A 20,622-nucleotide genomic window follows, 5' to 3' on the forward strand; every position below is an offset into this window, starting at 1 on the left:
GACACACGCGGGTGTGAGAGGGCTGGACACGCTTAGGTGTGAGAGGGCCGGACATACACAGGTGTGAGAGGGCTGGACACACGCAGGTGTGAGAGGGCTGGACACGCTTAGGTGTGAGAGGGCCGGACATACGCGGGTGTGAGAGGGCTGGACACATGCGGGTGTGAGAGGGCTGGACACACGCGGGTGTGAGAGAGCCAGACATACACAGGTGTGAGAGGGCTGGACACACGCGGGTGTGAGAGAGCCAGACATACACAGGTGTGAGAGGGCTGGACATGTCTGGGTGTGGGAGAGCCAGGCTGGACACACCCAGTAGTGCGAGAGCTGGACATACATAGGTGTGAGAGGGCTGGACACACCCGGGTGTGAGAAAGCCAGACATAAGCAGGTGTGAGAGGGCCGGACACACCCGGGTGTGCATGTGAGTTACCCCATATGTGCAAATACTTTGGTTTGTGACTCCAACACCAAGGTGGGGAACTCATTTTTTAATGATCCTTTTTAAAACCTGATCTTCTGGTTTGACCCAGACTTTTCAATAAACTTTGAATTTTAGCAGAGATGATTTAAACATTCTTTGGTCTCTATGTTAGAGGAAGATTATTTCAGTGTAATTAAAAGAACTTTTAAATTTTACAAGACATTTTTAAATATTAGCTCTTTGTATCTATATACTGTTTGACCACGTTTACCTCCTACGTTTTCATTTTCTCAGGTGTTTTATTGATGAAACATTGAAAAGTTGTTTTAGATTTTTACAAGACCACTGTAGTGTGTATATGTAGAGAAATATAGAAACAGTGCTTTCTTTTTGTAAATGGAAGTTTGAAAAAAACAAAACCAAACCAAAACCCATTATTAATGATTCATTGTTTATTACACATGCTTTCTTAACAAGTGATGTGGTCAGAAAATGCAACTCTTTTCTCTTTCGTTTGTTCGTCTGCCTGTAGGAGGAAAGTTGAGATCATGCACACCCACAGTCTCTTCACTCTTCTTGGCGAGCGTCTGATGCTGCACACGGGTACCGTAACGGTCACCACCTACAACACCCTCTATGAGGTAACGCCTCCTCCTTGCGTGCTTGGTGGCACTCAGGACGAAAAGCTAGCTAAACCGGAATTGTGATGAAAGAACAGAACTTTGTTTACTGTCTGTAAAAACGTGTCCATATGCAGTTGGCTAATACTTGGCTATGGATTGGAGCCTGTCTTGGTGGGTTTTGTATAATAGGCATAAGAGGGTGTGAGTACAAACAGAATTTCCCTGGGTACAGAGACAGCTCATGTGGTGGGGAGCCAAGCATGTGTCCCTACCTCTGCACCCTCCCTGTCTACAGGTCCCCTGTGGTCCCTGGGCTGTGGTCTTGGAGCTGTGGATTGTGGACTATGTGCTGTGGGCACTTGGCTGTCAGATATGAGCCTTGTGCTGGGCTCTGTGGGTAGTGGATCTTTTTCTAAGGGCCATGGGTTATGGAGCCTGGGCCGTGTGCCCTGGGCTATTGGCTGTTTGCTGTGGGCAAAAAAGTATGTGGATTATGGACTCTTAGCCATGGGCTTTGGACTTGGGCTGCGGTGTGGGCACCAGACTTCCATCACTCTGCAGAGAAGGCCCACTGGGATGTCAGCAGAGTCCCACTGGGATGTCAGCAGATTCCCACTGGGATGTGAGCAGATTCCCACTGGGATGTGAGCAGATTCCCACTGGGATGTGAGCAGATTCCCACTGGGATGTGAGCAGATTCCCACTGGGATTTTGAGAAGCCTATTCCAGTGACTGCTGCTGCCGAGATCTTCTACAGGAAGTTCTGATAACTTTGAGAACTGATTTGTTTTTCCATCAGAGACTGATTTTGTGTTTGGGTCGCTCTACTTGTGTAACTTTGATTCCAGCTGTAGTCACCCAGAACCGGAGCGTCACTGTGCTCACCAGGGCTGCTCACACTGCTCTCCCGGAGACCCCTCCTCAGTACAGCCGCCTCAGTGTTGGAAGTCTTCATACAAGCCGACTGCTACTGCTTTCTCCGGTGGAGTGGCTGGGGGTTTGAACCACACACCTCTTGGTTAGCAATCAAATTCTTTAACCATTGCCTCACCACGGCTCCTGCATTATATATGCGGTTTGCCTTTCCCTACGTATATCTGTGAACAAGGCTGTGAATCAGACAGCAAGAAGCCCAACATCAAGTTGCATTAGATAGTGAGATAAAACTAAAATAAGATTTGTAGAAAATTAATTTTAAGAGAAAAAGAGATCAGTGAATTATAGCCCCATCTTTTGTACTTTGGCTCTCCCTTCACCACCATTTATGCCTGACCCACCTCTCCCTTCACCGCCAATTAGACTTGACTAATTGAGACCTCTCCCTTGAACCTCTCCAGTGATTCCTTCCAAAGATCTAATCAGTGTGATTCCTGAGAATATCATCAGGTGAAATTCATATATAGAGCCTGCATATATGTTTACTTATACCTGACCCACCTCTCCCCCTTCACCACTTCCATGACCCACCTCTCCCTTCATCACCACTTATACCTGACCCACCTCTCCCTTCTCCACCACTTATTCCTGACCCACCTCTTCCCTCTTCACCCTTTATACCTGACCCACCTCTTCCTTCTCCATCACTTATACCTGAGCTTCAGAATACACTTCCTAAAGACATGTTACTGATTTTTTTTCATATACTTACCAGTTTCAGTAACAATATTTTCACCTTAAAACTTGAGGTGTCTCCTTGTTAGTATGCACTCTTTCTCCAGCTCAGATTAGTACCTGGGCAGACAGACAGCTGGGGGTGAACTTAGAGGATGAAAAATCAGTTTCTTAAGGAAATAACTAATCGGTTTTAAAACATGCATTTACTTTCTTGAGTTTTTCTGTCTGAACAGAAGTGTTCCTGAGGACAAAAGACTTTTCCAAGGTAACTCCGCTTTGAAACTTTGAGTTGCTCGTTACAGCATTGGTGCTTTCTGAATTACAGAATTCGGAAGGGAGTTAGTGTGTTAGATGCCACCCTTTTTATAAATTGGTTCCGCAGATAAATGAAGAGTCACAAAATTAGAGAATCTGGAAATCTCTCAGGGTTTACCTGACTGCCCACCAGTCACAGGTGTTTAACAGTGAGTGCATGTAGTGGCTGGCTGCTTTGAAGAGTGCTTGAAGACCTGCCTCTGTGGTGGTTGCAGTTTGTAAGCTGGTCTGTTGCTTCCTTATTTGTTGTCTGACTTTCCAGTTCATTTGAACTAGACACTTAAAAATCCCAAGACTTGGGTAATAGACATCATCATCCTAAAACTGACTTCCTGTGAATACTGCTGAGAGAGAATATGGAGCAGCCATGAGTTTGTCTTGGAGGAAGTGCAATCAGCGTGCTTCTTAGAGGCAAGAAATAGGCAACTTCATCCCAGATTCTCTGGAAAAGCATGTCATGCTGGGAGAGTGGAGGGGCATGTGACGGGTTGACATCGTCAAGATGTGCACAGTGTGCTGGATCATATCAGAGATCATGAATACGTAGTGTAGGGCAAGACTCAGATCTGTTAGGAGAGGCATCGTCGGCGATTTAACAATAGCAGCAGCTGTCTCAGAGGTAAACTTGAAGAAAATGAAAACAATCCATAAGAACCAAAATCTGACCCGGAGTGGATCCCAGCAGAATTTAGAAATCATCTTAAACATAGATTTGACACATTTAACAATAATGACCTCAAGAGTTGTGGAATGACATCAAGGACATCTTCCAGAAAGAAAACTCAAAGTCATTATGAGAACAGAAGAAAGAGAATACAGAAATGATGTCAGAAGAGACTCTGCAACTTGCATTGGAACAAAAGGAAGCTAAAACTACGTGAGGGAATGCTGAGTAGAGAAAGATGAACAGAAGAGCCCCCTCAAAGGGTAGCTCCAGAAAGCAAAGTATTACAATGACTACTGCAAAGAATTAGAGTTAGAAAACCAAGAGAAGAAGAATGTGCTCAGAACTTTTCAAGCTGAAAGCACTGAAAAATGATTTCAAGCCTCAAGTTGCAACACAGAAGGATTCTATGGGCAAATCCTGGATGATGCAGGAAGCATCTCGAGAAGTGGAAATCATGCAGTCACAGCACTGAAAAGAACGGGTCATAGGATCGTGTGAAGAGCTAGCATATAATTAAGAATTAACAATACTGAAGGAGGGAGGCCAAACTACACTGAAGCCATTGGCAAAAATTAAGGTCCCAGAAATTGATAAAATACCAGTTGAGGTGTTTCAGGAAAGAGACACAACCCTGGACATTGCTTACCAGTCCCTGCAAAGAATTATGGAAGGCCAGCCGACTGGATGAGATCCAGATTTGTTCTCATTTCCAAGTAGGTTGATTCAACAGATTGTAGACATTATTGAATAATATCATTAATATCACATGCAAGTAAAATCTTGCTGAAAAATGTTTAAAAAGAACCTGCACAGTAGAAAAACAAGGAATTGCTCAAAGTCCCTAAGAGACCATTGTTATTAGGTGTCTTCACGTTGAGTCTGACTCACAGCAACCGACCCTATGAACAGTGGATCTGAACCTTATCCTATCCTGTGCCATCTCCACACTTCCTGATACAGAAGACCCCATTGCAGCAGTTATTGAGTCAGTCCATCTGGTTGAGGATTGTCTTCTCCTTCGCTGACCATTCACCTTTCCAAGAATCATGCCTCTCTCCAAGGAACAGCCCCTCCTAGCAACATGCCCAAAGTATATGAGGCAAAGCCTCATCTTTCTTGCCTCCAAAGAGCACTCTGGCTGCACCCTCTCCAAAACATACTTTTTGCCATCCTTGGGATGTTTAGTACTCTTCTCCAACACCACAGCTCAAAGGCATCAATTCTTCTGTCATCCTTACTCATTGTCCAGCTCTCATATGCATAGCAAGTGATTGGAAGACCATGATCTGAATCAAACACACGTTAATCTTCAGATTGACATCCTTACTCCTCAGTAATTTGGAAGGGTACGTAATTTTCCCAGTGTAATATGCCTCCTTATTTCCTGACTGCTGGTACCAAGGGTGTTAACTGTGGACCCAAGTAAGATGAAGTTGTTGACAGTTTCACTCTCTTCTCCATCCATCATGATGCTTCCCATTGATCCAGTGGTAAGAATGTTTATCTTCTTGACCTTGAGATGCAGTACATATTGATGGCTCTATTTCTGTCCCTTACAAGTCCTCCTCACTTTGAGCAAGCAAGGTTATGTCATCTGCGTAATTCAGATTATTGATGAATCTCCCTCTAATCCTAATACTACATTCCTCCTCATAGAGTCCAGCTTCTGGAATAATTTTCTCAGCATACAGATGCAATAGGTATGAAGAAGGAATACAACTCTGACGCACTCCCTTATTAATTTTAAGCCATGCAGTGTTCCCCTGCTTTGTTTTACATGAGCACAGTTGAGTGCTCTGGACTCCCATTCTTCTCCATGTCAGCCATAACTTGTAATGATCCATGCAGACAGACACCTTGGCATGGTCAATAAAGCAGAAATATTCTCCTGGTATTCTCTACCCTCGGCCTTGATCCTCTGCCATCAGCAATGATAACCCTGGTACCACAGCGTCTTCTAAATCCTGCTTGAACTTCTGGCAGTTCCCTATTTTTGTGCTGTTCTGGCTGTTTTTGAATGATCTTCGGCAGTATTTTGTTGGCATGTGATATTAATGATACTGTTCTCTAGTTTCCACATTCTGTTGGGCCATCTTTATTGGGAATGGGAACATATATGGACCTCTTCCAATTCATTTGCCAGACAGCTGTCCTCCAAATTTTTTGGCATAGACTGGTGAGCACATCCAAGGCTGCATCTGTTAATTGGAACAAATCAGTTGGTATTCCATCAGTTCCTAAAGCCTTATTTTTTGCAAATGCCTTCAGTGCATCTTCTACTTCGTCCTTCATTACCATTGGCTCCTGCTCATATTGTACTTGCTGAAAATTTTCAGTGTCATTTAGTTCTTTCTGGTTCAGTGATTCTGTGTATTTTTTCCATTTTCTTTTGATGCTTTCCGAGTCATTCAGTGTACTGCACATAGCGTCTTTCAAATATTGCAACTTGAGGTTTAAGTTTTTCAGTTCTCTCATCTTGAGAAATGAAGAGGAAGTTCTTCCTTTTTATTCCCCACTTCCATCTGTTTGCACATTCCATTATAATTCTTTTCTTTGTCTTCTTGACTTGCCCTTTGAAATCTTTTGTTCAGCTCTTTTACTTCCACATGTTTTCACTATGTTTTGGCTTCTGGATGCTTTAGTGCAATTTTCAGAGTATCTTTTGACATCCATTTTGATTTTTTCTTTCTCCTCTTATCTAATCTTGGCTGAAACCGTAAAATACCAGAGAAATGCTTACTTGTTCTTTATTGATTATCTAAAGACATTTGAATGTGTAGATCATAACAAATTATGGGTAACTGTGAAAAATGAGAATTCCAGTATACTAAGTTGTGCTCTTGGGGAACTTACACCTCGACCATGGAGAACAAGTGTCTGAACACCACAGTGGGCTTGTGCATATGAGAGCTTTGGAGCATGAAGCAGGACAGGGTAAGGTTACCTCTGTTGTTCATAGGATTACCATGAGGCACGGGTTAGCTTGATGGCTCCTAATCCCCATCCCTGGCTTGGAAGGGGAGCTGACCACTCCTGAGCAGGAATTGTCAGCAGAGGGCATGGCTTGGCCCTGAAGCCCATCTGAGGTACAGTTATTTCTCCTCCACAAACTGGTGACCTGTGAACCAGGAAAGAATTCCATTTAGAAAGTGAGAGTTTGACTTGGGCATTAGTAGTGTGCGGCTGGGCTCAGGTCTAGGTCTACAAATAGCATGTGTCAAGTTGGCTCCTGCCTGATCAGTGACTGTCAAGCAGGCCTGCTGAGAACAGAAGTTTGTGTGAATCTCAGAGACACTGGATTCTCAGTTCACATCTGCCTTTGTAACCTCCATGCTGTTTGATTTTCTTGGGAAGTGGGATTAGTTTATACAAGCAAACAAATGCATCTGAGGCCACCAAACTGATTCCGAGTCAGGGCAACCCTGCATCAGCTTTTTTTTTTGTTTCCTTGTGTATCATTGAGTCGAATCTGACTGGCACAGGAGGAGATTGCCCCACCTTCTGCAGCAGGGCATCTGGTGGATTTGAACTGCATGCCTTCGAGATTGCCTTAATTGGGTTTTGAGACTGTAAATCCAGACAGGACAGGCTTCCTCATCACTCTCCAGTAGAGAGGCTCTTGGAGTCAAACTGTGGACCATTTGATTAATCTGAAACAGCCCAGGGCTTCCAGTTTCCGTATTTCTGATAAACCGTGCCTTCTCCAAACTTACGTTGTACCTATGATTTAGAGGGATCTTGTTTACTAGGCTGCCAGTTGGCCACATGAGTGTGACCACTCCGTGTGGGCATCTGCCTGCCGCTCCTGGTCGCTTTGGATGGCCACGTGGCTGCACCTAGGACAAGCAGCCGAGGGCAGTGCTCTTTGTGAAGCAGGCAGTGCTGCGTTTCCGTGACGGGGGGGTGTCTGCTTGGGACGATCAGAGGCACTTCTGCCCGATACGTGCCACTGCAGGAATAGCAGGTTTCAACTGCCCGATACGTGCCATTGCAGGAATAGCAGGTTTCAAGTCCTAACCTTTTGATTTTGGCATATATCTCTGATATGTGTTTACCAATTTTCTGTCTATTTAATAAACTGAAAGGGAGAAATGCCACCGCTAGCTGTCCTGGCCTTTTCTGTGAGAAGAGGCCACCCGTCCCTAGCTTGTTTTACTCTCTCCATCCCCACTGTTGGCCACGGGCCCTCCTTAGAAACAGTAGGCTCCATCCCCGACCGCCACCATAAGGTGAACATTGCAGAATAGCAATCGTGTTTCATTTTTATTTCCCAGTGCACATGAAAGTTATGCTTACACTGCACTGCAGACTATTGTGTGGGCAGAGTGTTACGGAGAAGTTGGAAATATTACGAGAGTTACTGAGACAAGGACGCAGAGTGAGCAGTCAGAAAAACGGTGACCATAGACTTACTCAACCTGCAGCTGCCAGGCCCTTCCACTCCTGACCAGTGTCTGTGATGCATGACCACACCCACCCATCCTTCCCACTTGGGGCTAGAGTCTGAGCTGCGCGGCCTCGCCCACACAGCCCTTCCTTGGACCCAGGACAAGTGATGCGTGGACACACCCATCCTGTGGCTCTGTTGGTCTCCCTGGCGCATCTACAACACAACCAACAACCAGAGGCCGTTAGTCAGCAAAACTAAAAACCCACACAACACACAATAAAAGAAGCACACCTGTCTAGGTATATCGAAGTGCTTTCTGAACTAATTTTCAAGTGTGGTTTTTTTTTTTAATATATATTATTTTCACTGATTGTAGCTTGAACTTGTAAAAGATCATTCTAAACCTAATACATAGGGCGAAGGAGCCGATTTCATCACCACTGCAAGAGGATGTCTTCATAAGTACAGGCACACCTGGACTTTGCCCACTTCACAAACCCTGTTTTGTTTTGTTTTGTTTTTTCTCCAGAAGTTGAAGCTACTGACAACCCTGCATGGGAGCTGATGCTGTTTTCCACAGTGTGTGCTTGCTTTATGGTCTCTGCCTTTGTCACTGGCTTTCACATTTCCCCTAATTCTCTTACACTGACTAGAATACTCAGAAAAGCTCATTGCCATCAAGTCATAACGAACTCATACCTGACTCTCAAGTGGGTTTTCTAGAAGTTTAAATTGCACAGAAGCAGATAACCATCTTTCTCTTGTGGAGAAATTGTCTGTTTCTCTCTCTGGGTTAGAACCACTTAAGGGGTGCCAACGTACTTCTCATGGCCTGTGTCCTCAGAGGTCCATCCCCTAGTAGACTACAATAGAGTGCAAACATGACGCTATGCATATGCATTGGGCAAGAGAAACCCCATGGGACTCTCTGTTGAGATAGTACCTTTCTTGCAAACTTGAAGAGTCTCTGCAGCAAGCCTGTACAGCTTTATTGGACTTTAAGGGGGGGTGGGGCGGGGCGAAGAGGAAAAACACAAATTGCCACTGTCCATTTTCTCATTTAACAAGGTGGCAGACACATGGGAAGTGTGCTTGTGAAGAGGACAGCAGGCATTCTGTTCTCATCAAGCTGATGAGAAGACAGTGTTTAAACTTCTGTTCATTTTTTTTCCTCATCCAACTTTCCACCATTTGCTATTGGAAGAAAATGAAAACAATTGATAAGTGAATGACAAATCACATTCTTTTTTCTTTTTATATTTTATTTTATTATTTGTGTGTGTGTACTGTCAAATTGGATCTGACTGGTACAGGAGGAGATTGCCCCTCCTTCTCCAGAAGAGCATTTGGTGGATTAGCACCGTGTACCTCTGGGGTTGCAGTGCAGCTTCTTGCCACTAGGCCACCAGAGCTCCCCTCGACAAATCATTCTTAGGAGTATTTTCCTTTGTTGTTTTTCAGTTTGAAATTAACATTATTTTCCATTCTTATTTTCTCATTTTGACATGAATAGAGATAGGAGTAGTTAATTGTTTCCGCTCACTTGTATGGATGTGATGGTACCATAGAATGTCCGCTTCCACCTGAAAAGATGGGGCTTTGAATCCACTAGCAGCTCCAAGGACAAAAGATGAGCGCTCACCTTCTAGAAATAGCCACAGCCTGGAAACCTGGGGGAGGGCTGCTGGCAGCTAGAATCAGCCTGGGAGCAGTGGGTTTGGGGACTTCTTTTTTTTAATTGAAATTGTATTTTAAACAATAGATTCATGGATTTCCTTAATTGTTTTTCCTACTAGAAGTAATCATCCTGGTTTTGTCCTTATCAATAAAGGGAACTTGTAAAATACATAATGCAAGAGGTTAAGAGTTTGTCGGAGTCATCAGAAAGACTCTAAATGAGCTATTTCTTTTGAATTGAACAGAAATAACTTTCTTTCTATAGATTCTTTTTTCATTTCTTGCTACTTTAGTTTTTTCTCTCTGGTTTAAATTCTTTCTTTCAGATCCTGACAGAGCAAGTGTGCACGCAAGTTGTCCATAAACCACATCCAGAGCCAGAGTCTACCGTGAAGATCCAGAATCCAAGTGAGCAAATGTCCCTTCTTCCTCGTCAGGCACTTGTACCCTGGTCCCACGTGAGACTGAAGCAGACCTGCCCTAACTGCCTACGTTAGAGTCCGTCCAACTTGGGCTGAGCATCCAGTCGCAAAGCAGCAAGCACTTCTGGGTTTGAAGAGGCTATTTGTCTACAAATCTTCAATACCTGTTTCTGTGTCATTTACAGTGATTCTTAAGGTAGTGGCGACTTTGTTGAAAAATTCCACGCCAAGCGCAGAGCTGATGGAAGTCCGGCGTTTGTTTCTCTCTGACATGATAAAGCTTTTCAGCAACAGCCGTGAGAACAGAAGGTAAGCCATTTGAAGGTGGTGACAAAACTGTATTCCATTTATTCTGTTCCAGTTTTCACTCTTGATCAAATGATAATGTTTTGTATTTTTTCCACATTGATAAGTACTACTCATCATTATAGAGTCAAGATCCTTTGATATGATCTGTGCCCAGTGTATTTTGATAAATGAGGTTTTTATTTATTAAAGAGCCTTGGTGGTGCAGTGTAAAAGCCCTTGGCTGGAAAAAGTGAGCAGTACAAACTCCTCTGTCACAGAGTCGCTGTGAGGGGGCGTCAGCGTAAACAAATGACAACATCATATATTACATTTCATGCACACAGAACCTTGTTTACATATGTATGTGGTGAGTGTACATAGGTACAGCTTGTTTCCATCTGTATGGATGGACGGTCACGAATGGACGCAGACACACCTCCCGACTGTTATGAGTGGATGTACCATTTATAAAATGGACATTTTTCTTGAGGTGACACGTGCCTGTCACCCACACTGACTGTGCTTTTATTTGTGTTCTGTTTACCCATATTCACTTGTTCTTTCTCCCCATTTGTTCTCTCATGATGTCATTTGTTTCGAGTCAACTACCTAGGACAGTGAAGTGTGTCTGAAACCTTGGCTCCGTGGCTCACTGAATCCCCTTTTTCTGTTACTGTGCTGGGCGCGTCATGGACGGTGTCATCCTGGAAGACACTCTGACCTCCTGGGAGAGATTATCTTGGAGTCAAAGTTAGGTTTTAGTGTTGAGGGTGGTGTAAGTGATAAGTGTAGTAAAAGTTAAGGACACTGAGTGCCCCTCGGCAAGGGGTTTTGAACCACTGGTTGGATTTTTGGAGGTAGAGAAATGGAGGCAAGTTGCAGTGGGTGCGATGTGTGCTTTACCTCTCCTGTGGTCAGGCCGTGTTGCCGCCAGCTTTGTGCATTCTGGTCTGTGGCTGTCTCTGACGAGACCCCCTTGTCCCCGCAGATGCTTACTGCAGTGTTCAGTGTGGCAGGACTGGATGTTCTCTCTGGGCTACATCAATCCTAAGAACTCCGATGAGCAGAAGATCACCGAGATGGTCTACAACATCTTCCGGATCCTTCTGTATCATGCAATCAAATACGAGTGGGGGGGCTGGCGAGTCTGGGTGGACACCCTCTCCATAGCCCATTCCAAGGTAACCCTATGGACACAGTTCCTGTAAACCATCATTTGCTGCCCTCTGCTGTTCAGTGCAGATACGGCCGCTTTCCACATTGGGGTTTCCACTCCACGTTGTCCCTCCTCTGCCATAGAGGACAGACCTGTTGGTGGTGTGCGGTACGTGTGCCTGCTAACTGATTGACAGCTCGAACCCACCAGCTACTCCATGGGGGACAGATGAGATGTCCGGTGCCCCTTTGGCTTTAACTCACTTCCTAGAGTTGGAACTGAGTCCGCGCTGACCGTCCAGATGCAGGCAGGAGAGTGCCCTTCCCTGTCCCAGAGCTGCTCGTGGATTTGAGGCGCAGAAGCACCTCCTTTCTCTTTAGCAGCACAGCACCCTGCAGGTAGGGTCGGTGGTGTACCGCAGGTCTCACAGGACATCGCTGCAGTGCACTTGATTGGACTTGATTCCTGACGGAGCCCTGGTGGTCCTACGCTAAAAACATCAGCTGTAACCAGAAGTCAGCAGTTCAAACCCACCACCACGTCCTGGGCAACGGCTGAGCAGTTTGCTTCTGCTTCCATTGAGAGTTACCGTGTGGAAGCTCTGCTCTGTCCCACATCACTGTGGGCACAAGAAGTCTGGAGTGCATGAGTTCTTAGAATGGGCGCTCTGTGGTGCACTGGTTAAAGTCCTTGCCAATAACCAGGAGCTCAGGGGTTTAAAACAACCTCTCACTCCTTGGAGGAAACTGAGGCTATGTGTGTTTCTAAAGAGCCCAGCTTCAGAAGCCCTGTGGGCAGCTCTCCTCTCGTCTGGAGGGTCGGGCCAGTGGCCCTGTGACAGTGGCCTTTGTTCTTAGTGCTCAGGCTTGAAGGTGGCTTAGCGATCTTGTTGTTCAAACCCCAATTTGATAAAGCGGGGAGCTGCCACCTCACATGTAGCAAATCTGCTGTCGAGTAGATCTAATGGCCATGCATGTGAGCCGCAGGGAGAGTGGCAAGGGCTTCTGAAATAGATGTTTGTAGACATGATATAAAAAGTGGGAATTGTTTCATTTCCAAGTGAATAATAAAATGTTTAAAGTATTTTCCTTTATTGTAGTTTTAGATGCTTTGGCTTTATTGTTAATTCTAAGAATCTAGAAGTCTAAATTGGTTTCAGGAGCCCTGATGGTGATGTGGTTGAAACACTTTGCTGGTAGCTGAAAGGTCTGTAGTTCGAATCCCCCAGCTTCTGTAAAGGAGAGGGGTGGGCAGTTCTTTTCTATAAAGAGCACCTCTTCAGACCCAGTGGCACCGTTTTCTCTGCCTTCCACGGTCACTGTGATCCAGGTCTGCTGGGTGGTGGTGAGTCTAATCGGAACATGCGGCTTTCTGCCTCTCCACTGCACTGTGACTTTCTCCGTGTGAAATGCAGAGGTCATAGCTATTAAATAATGATCCAAGGAAAGCCCCTCAAAGTTTAGGATTCTGTACTCCAGCATTTCAGTCTCCTTTAGTGACACATGTTGCTTTCACAAGGTATTGTGAATACGTAAATAATTTTACTTCAGAGGAGCAATGTTTTATTTCTGATACAAATTTACATTTTATGACCGATTAGCATCTCATCTTTTTATTGCTTTAACGAATTTAGAAAGAATGTTTGAAAAGACAGACACCATAATCCTTATCTTGACTGGGGCCTCAGGGTAAGGAGCTGTGCTGTAGTCACACAGTTCGAATCCACCAGCTGCTTCACAGGAGAAGGATGTCCATTCTCTTCCTCTGTGATTACCTGCTTCTGGCAACCTGCCAGAAGGTCAGCAATGAGTCCGTGCTCCCTCAACAGCACCTAATTGCGTCAGCATCCCTAAAAAAGCATGGATAAAATCCCGAGTCAGCTAGATAAGAACACAGTTGCTATAGTTGAAAAGTTTGTACATGTAAAAAAGAAAAAGAAAAAACTTTATAGATGTTTGGATTTATAAATAAGGGGAGGTTTCAGAGCTTGACTTGTTACTTGAGCAATTGATGGTAAAACCCACAGTGAGAGTGCTTTCTCTAGACGCTCCCCAGACCTGCCTAGGGACCTGTAGCAAACCTAGGAGACAGGGAAGCTGCCCCATCTTCCTCCCTTGGAGCACAGAGCTTTCTGTCGGCAGCCCCACACTGGGGGTGCTGTGCCGCTGGGGCTCCTGGTTGTACTTCACACCTGCACCTCCTGCTGAGCCTCCACGTCTCTACGGCACCAGGTGGCTCATCTTTCTCTTACGGACCATCTCGTGGATCTGAGCCGTTGACCCTGTGGTTAGCATGGCAGTAACTAACACATGTCTCTTTAAACTCAAATACCTCAAATATGTTGGTATATTAGCACTAGACAACCATGAATCACTTAACTTTAGAGAAACAGTAGTTGGTTTTGGATTGTTAATTTGTGAAAGTGTGAGACTCCAGACAGGTTGAGTGTAAGGCCTCTAGAATTACGTTTCATGATGACTTCCAAGTACTTGTTGAAACCAAGTATTTGTATTAGATTAGCATATGTTAACGCTGGGATTTCCAGGTCCTGGCCACTATTCCGGCTCTCCTGACCATCGTTTTACTGGTATCGTGCTTGCTTTTGCCTCCTGACCTCGGCAGAATGCGTGACCGTGTATTGCTCTCTCTCTGCTCCTTGCACCTCAGGTCACGTATGAAGCACACAAGGAGTACCTGGCCAAGATGTACGAAGAGTACCAGCGTCAGGAGGAGGAGAACATCAAGAAGGGCAAGAAGGGCAGCGTGAGCACCATCTCGGGCCTCTCCTCGCAGACCGCCGGGGCCAAGGGCGGCCTGGAGATGCGTGAGATCGAGGACCTGGCTCAGAGCCACAGTCCAGAGAGCGAAACGGACTACCCCGTGGGCACAGACACCCGGGACCTGCTCATGTCCACCAAGGTGCCGGAGGACATCCTGGGACATTCGGACAGGCCGGGGAGTGGTGTCCACGTGGAGGTGCATGACCTGCTGGTCGATATCAAAGCGGAGAAGGTGGAAGCAACTGAAGTCAAGTTGGACGACATGGATTTGTCTCCAGAGACGCTGGCGGGAGGTGAGAACAGTGCCCTGGTGGAGGTAGGGTCCCTGCTGGACAACGTGTACAGCGCCGCTGTGGAGAAGCTGCAGAGCAACGTGCACGGCCGTGTGGGCCTGATCCGGAAGAGGGAGGACGAGGACAACGGCCCGCTGATCACGCTGGCGGACGAGAAGGACGAGCCGCCTGGCAGCAGTGCCGCGTTCCTCTTTGAGAAGCTCCCCAAGCCGGAGGAGAAGCTGCTGCCCGCACTGTCCAGCGCGCACATCATTCCTCACATCCAGGACACGCAGGCGCCCCTGGGTGTGGGCGACGAGCTCGGGCTCCTGGCTCACATGACCGCCAGCATCATAGAGGACAAGGAGTTCAAAATCCACACAGCGTCCGATGGGATCGCGGGGGTTTCCGAGAGGGACCTGCCGGCCCCCGCCAAGGCCTTAGAGTATGCCGAGATGACGGCCACTACTCTGGCCACGGAGTCTTCAGGCGGCAAGGTGGTCCCGAACATTGACGGCAGCAGTATTGTCTCTGACACGGAGAGGTCGGACGACGGCAAGGAGCCAGGGAAGGAGGTCCGCAAGATCCAGACCACCACGACCACCCAGGTGAGTCGTCACGCACAGCCGGGGCCTGGCCAGTTCTGACCCAGTGGGGCTGTGGGACCTGGGATGGGGAGTGGACAGCTGTCACATCCCAAGTCCCCACATCTGCCCTCCACGGGACAGGCTGTCACCAGCAGGTCTGTGCCATCTGCAGAGGCTCAGCCAGACCCTTTGCGGTTAACTGTAGGGAGGTGTGTGGTGTGTAGAACAGAGTAGGACAGTGACTTTCCAGTTGTGGGCTGTGCCCTCTTGCTCAGCACTGGGATCCTCTGGCCTGGGCTTCCTGTAGAGTCCAGGCGGGGTGTGAGGTCCATGTGGACCATGTGGTCAGCCTCAGCCCAGCTGGCATTACCACACTCTGCCTCCCGCTCTGCGCTCCCCATGCAGCCTCAGGCCCCTCTGTCCTGCACTGTAGAAACAGCCTCAATTGCCTGGGTGGTGCAGACAGTGCAGGGGAAAGGGCCTTGTGACAGATGCTTATGCACTTGACGCCTAAGGTCTGTGGTTCAAGCCCAACAGCTGCTCTGCAGAAGAAAGCGGTGATGTGCCAGTCTACTCCCATCATGACTTCAGCCTGGGAGACGTTCTGTGGGCCTGCAGGTTGGCCCGGTCAGGATCACCCTGATCTGGGTGCGGGCTCTGCGCTGTGCCCACAGGCAGGCAGGTGGGGCTGTGGCGAGAACCTACACAGGTCCTAGTGTGGATGGGAGGTGCGCAGATGGCATTCCCGACCCTTGGGCCTGGAGGTGACAAGTGTGACTTCTTAGTTGATGGCGCCACATTGGACCAGGGGTGCCTGTGGCCAGGCCTGTGACTGTGGGGTCAGTTCCCGGTGCACTCCCTTGTCTCCAGGCTGAGCAGTAGTTGATGGTTCTGTGCTTTGAAAAGGAAGGAGCCATTTGCGCCCTCCCACCTCGATGATTTTATCTTTGTCTCGGGGTGTTTTCACTCAGGTGCTTCACTGTTAAAGATAAATGTCAGTTTGCCGTCCATTTTGAAGAGTTAACTGTACTTGCTTGTTGTAGATGTTTTTTGTGGAGAAGACCTATCTGTGTGTCCTGGTTTCTGGTGCTGATGTCACAGGGACAGTTGACGAGCTGGGGAAGTGCACTCACTGGTCAGGCGGCCTTGGCCTTGTTGGTTCTGATGCGTTCGTGCTCTGCTGGTCGGTGTCTGTGGTGTTGCCATGACTCTGTCACATCCTGTCCTGTGCAGGTGCTGGGGCTGGGAGTCCACACTTGGATCTGTGCCCCGCAGGCCCCCAGCATCTGTCTGCAGCAGCACAAGCTCACCCCCTGCCTCTGTGCCATGTTTTGTATTTCTTGTAGCCCTGCTGGCTTTCACTCAGTGCTGTGGCAGCTTCCTGGGAGCATCTATGCGAGCTAGCCTTCGTGTGCACTCATGAAATAACACAATGCTATGCTTGCTTCATGGTGACACTGCACTCTCAACAGCGTCTGTGCCAGAGTGACCATGTGCTCTGGCCTAAGACCTCATGAGCAGGGCAGAGAAGATCTTAGATCATGGACAGTTGTGTCGTGGTGGCCCCGCTGGGTCCCTCTGCCACAGTTTGGGGACTGGGGACAGAAGTAGTGGTTTCTGTGCAGAAGGTTCCCGCACAGCGGTCCAGAGTCCCGACCAGTGGCCCAAGTGCATCCCGGAACCTCTGGGTGCCATGCACGCAAGCCGGCCTGTACTCGGGGTCTCACTGGGATTCTTGGTCTTTATTCCTCACCCTGATCCTTCCTCAGGCTGTTCAGGGCCGGTCCATCACACAGCAGGACCGCGATCTGCGCGTGGATCTGGGCTTCCGAGGGATGCCCATGACAGAGGAGCAGCGGCGCCAGTTCAGCCCTGGGCCGCGCACCACCATGTTCCGGATCCCTGAGTTCAAGTGGTCACCCATGCACCAGCGGCTGCTCACGGACCTGCTGTTCGCACTGGAGACAGACGTGCATGTGTGGAGGAGGTAGGAGGGCTGGGCCCACGGTGGGAAGGAGCTCGTAACAAGTGGCATTCTGCCTCCACGAGCAGGCCTCAGCACTGAGGAGCGCGTGAGCTCAGGTTCTCCCTGGTGAGCCCAGACACCCACCTGAGGACTGTGGGATTCCAGATGCTGGAGGAGAGGCTGCAAGGCTGACGGCCTCCGTGGGCAGTATCTGTGTGCGTCTACACAGCCGGACACACTGTTGTACACACATCCTCACTGGTAGACACACACACACACACACACACACACACGGTTGTGCACACTTCCTTACTCATATCCCTGCTGACACACACACACTCCTGACATACAGCATGCCCTGTGCATGTGTACACACACTGCTGTGCACACGTCTTCACTCATATCCTGCTCTCTCTCTCTCACACACACACACACACACACACGCTCCTGACATACAGTACGCCCTGTGCACAGAGTATTGTACACACATCCTCACTTGTATCCTGCTCCCTCTCTCACACACACACACACACACACACACGCCCCTGACATACAGCACGCCCTGTGCTTGCGCGCACACATGCACTGTTGCACACATATCCTCACGCATATCCTGCTGCCACACACATGAACTCACTCGCATACACCCCAACATACAGCACGCCCCATGCACACACATCCTCACATATATCCTGCTCTCTGTCTCTCTCTCTCTCACACACACACACACACACACACACGCACACACCCTGATGACATACAGCACCCCCTGTGCATGCAAACAGACACTGCTGCAGCTCCAAGCACTTCCACTGCAGGGACCCGCCCCAGCACAGGAGCTCTGCCCCTCCTTCCTCATATCCTGCCCTCCCAGTGTGTTCTTTTGTCTCTAGAAGATGCCTCTGAGGACATAGACCCCCACGGCTTGCTCATGGGTCAACAGAGTCACAGGATATGAGGTGACAGCTGTCCAAGGGTTAGAAGTCAGACAGTCTGTTCCCCACTTTACATGCCGGAGAAGCTCCTGAATGCCTGTGTTTGTCAAGCAGGAAACAATTAGTGACTTGAGTTATTGCATTTACTAGCCCACTTGCCACACACATAACAAACAAGCAAAAATTTGCTGTGAGAAACTTGGGAAAACCAAAAATTTTCTTACAAACCTGACGCCATGGTAGGATATCTCAATTCTATTTTCTATTAGTTATGTTTCTTTTTTACAGTAAATAGTTTTTTTCGTAGTAATTGAAATATCATTTTTCAAGTAACTGAGTTTTAAATTTGCCTAACTCTTCACAGTATTCTCTTTATTGCCATAAAAGTGTTACTGTGAGTAAAACATTTCAGTGCATGCTCAAGCCAAGGAGATGTTCACTGTGTTGTGTTTGCCTGTCCTTTTAGCCATTCCACGAAGTCAGTAATGGACTTTGTCAACAGCAACGAGAACATTATTTTTGTGCACAACACAATTCACCTCATTTCCCAGATGGTGGACAACATCATCATAGCCTGTGGAGGGATTCTGCCTCTGCTGTCAGCCGCCACCTCGCCCACGGTGAGTGCTCTGCCTCCCCCTCGTGGCCGTCGTGTGCATTACATGGCTGTGTGTCCTGCTGGCTGTGGACTCATGTGCCTTTCTAGTCCCACACCTTCTGCGTGTTGCACTCCAATAAGGGTGTATGGAGAGAGTTTCATAAATTCAAGCTGGATTCAGAAGCCGGAAGAGCCCTGGCTATGGGTTGTTTTACTGTCCCCTCCCTCTTCCTACTTCTCCCCCCATTCTATTTCTTTGCCTCTATAATCTAAGGTATTGAAGACATTTGTGGGAGATTGTAGAATTGTGAATAGAAAAACGTGGTTATTGTGCAGTGATCCAAGTCAGGACTCTTAAGCTTTGAAGAAGGTGCATTCTTCTCCTGAGCTGTTCTGGGGCCTCAGGGACACTGCCCGCCCCGGCATTGCTGCAGCCACTGCCTCTGGCCACCTGGAGTTTCTTCCTCTTGTCTGTGACCCCTGCCAGGAATCAGGGACCAGCCTCTGTAACTTGACCACAGAGGATGACACAAACTCTCGCTGTCACATGTCCTCTCTGGCTGCTTGTGTTCCAGGGTGCATATTCCATGTGGCTCCAGAACGTCACAGTTCAAAGACATCAGTAATTCTCCAGCATTCACAGGCACATGAGACACTGGAAAACACCACCTCCTAACATAGCAGTGTCAAAATTGATATCACTTAGACGATCTACACTGAAAGGGCATGGAGGTAGGACACATCCCAGTTTTGAACCTTGCAGTGTCTCCTTGCTCTGTTCTGACGACTGCCTCTTGGTCCAAGTTTAGGTTTCACATTAGCACAATCAAGTGTTCTGGGATTCCCATTCTTCTCAGAGTCAGCCACAGGTTTGTTGTGATGCACACAATGAAATATCTTTGCATAATCAATGAAACACAGATAGACATTCCTCTGGTACTCTCTGCTTTTTACCAAGATCCATCTAACATTAGCTATATTATCTCCAGTACCAAGTCCTCTTCTAAACCTAGCCTGTACATCTGGCAGTTCTCTGTCGATGTCCTCTTCTAGTCATTTTTGGATAATCTTCAGCAGAATCTTGCTTTCATGTGATATTAATGATATTGTTCAATAATTTCCACACTCTGTTGGATCACTTTTCTTTGGAATGGGAGCAGATATGGATCTCTTCAGTCAGTTGGCCAGGTGATTAGATTTCTTGGCATATCTTGGTAAGCACTTCTAGAGCAGCATATGTTTGTTGAAATATATTAATTGGTATACTGTCAACTCCTGGGGCCTTGTTTTCTGCCATTTCCTTCAGAGCAGCTTAAACTTTTCCCTTCATCACCACAGACTCTTGCTCATATGTTTTTTCATGAAATTCTTCCGTGTCTATCAATTCTTTTTGGTACAGTGACTGTATACTCCTTTCATCTTCTTGTAATGCTTCCTGGGTCATTCAGTATTCTGCCCAAAGCATCCCTAAGTATTGCAACTTGAGGTTTGAATTTGTTCTTCAGTTCCTTCAGCTTAAGAAATGCTGAGTGAGAACAGCCGTTTTGATTTTCAGTCTCCAGCTCTTTGCACATTTTATTATAATTCATTATTTTGTCTTCCACGCTGCCCTTTGTAACCTTCTATTCAGCTCTTTAATATCTTGGTTTTTTGCCCTTTGCTTTGGCTTCTTGATGCTCTAGTGCAGTATTCAGAGTCTCTTCTGACATTCATTTTGGTCTTTTCTTCCTTCTCTGTGTTTGTAAAGACCTTCAATGAGATGGATTGACTTAGTGACTGACTGGGGTCATAGGGGTAGATTTGTCGGAGACAGTGCGATTGGCACAGGACAGAGCAGGATTTAGGGCTGTTGTACACAGGGTTGCTATGAGCCACAGATGACTTGACGACACAGAACAACAGCAATCT

At 47.2% G+C, this 20,622-nt stretch overlaps 1 protein-coding gene across 1 annotated transcript in view; it reads left to right on the plus strand.

The window, feature by feature from the left end:
- Positions 1–20,622, plus strand: part of NBEA (neurobeachin) — a 924,058-nt gene that overhangs the window by 244,879 nt on the left and 658,557 nt on the right. Inside the window, exons 21-27 of the mRNA XM_006879639.1 lie at positions 957–1,065; positions 10,037–10,118; positions 10,318–10,441; positions 11,409–11,601; positions 14,244–15,236; positions 16,985–17,202; positions 18,583–18,736. Coding sequence (XP_006879701.1) covers positions 957–1,065; positions 10,037–10,118; positions 10,318–10,441; positions 11,409–11,601; positions 14,244–15,236; positions 16,985–17,202; positions 18,583–18,736 — 1,873 coding nt within the window. The remainder of the gene's footprint in view (positions 1–956; positions 1,066–10,036; positions 10,119–10,317; positions 10,442–11,408; positions 11,602–14,243; positions 15,237–16,984; positions 17,203–18,582; positions 18,737–20,622) is intronic.

The sequence above is a fragment of the Elephantulus edwardii genome, unplaced genomic scaffold, assembly GCF_000299155.1.
Source record: "Elephantulus edwardii isolate Elephantulus edwardi_28Jun2011 unplaced genomic scaffold, EleEdw1.0 scaffold00004, whole genome shotgun sequence".
In the NCBI taxonomy this organism is placed as follows: Eukaryota; Metazoa; Chordata; class Mammalia; order Macroscelidea; family Macroscelididae; genus Elephantulus; species Elephantulus edwardii.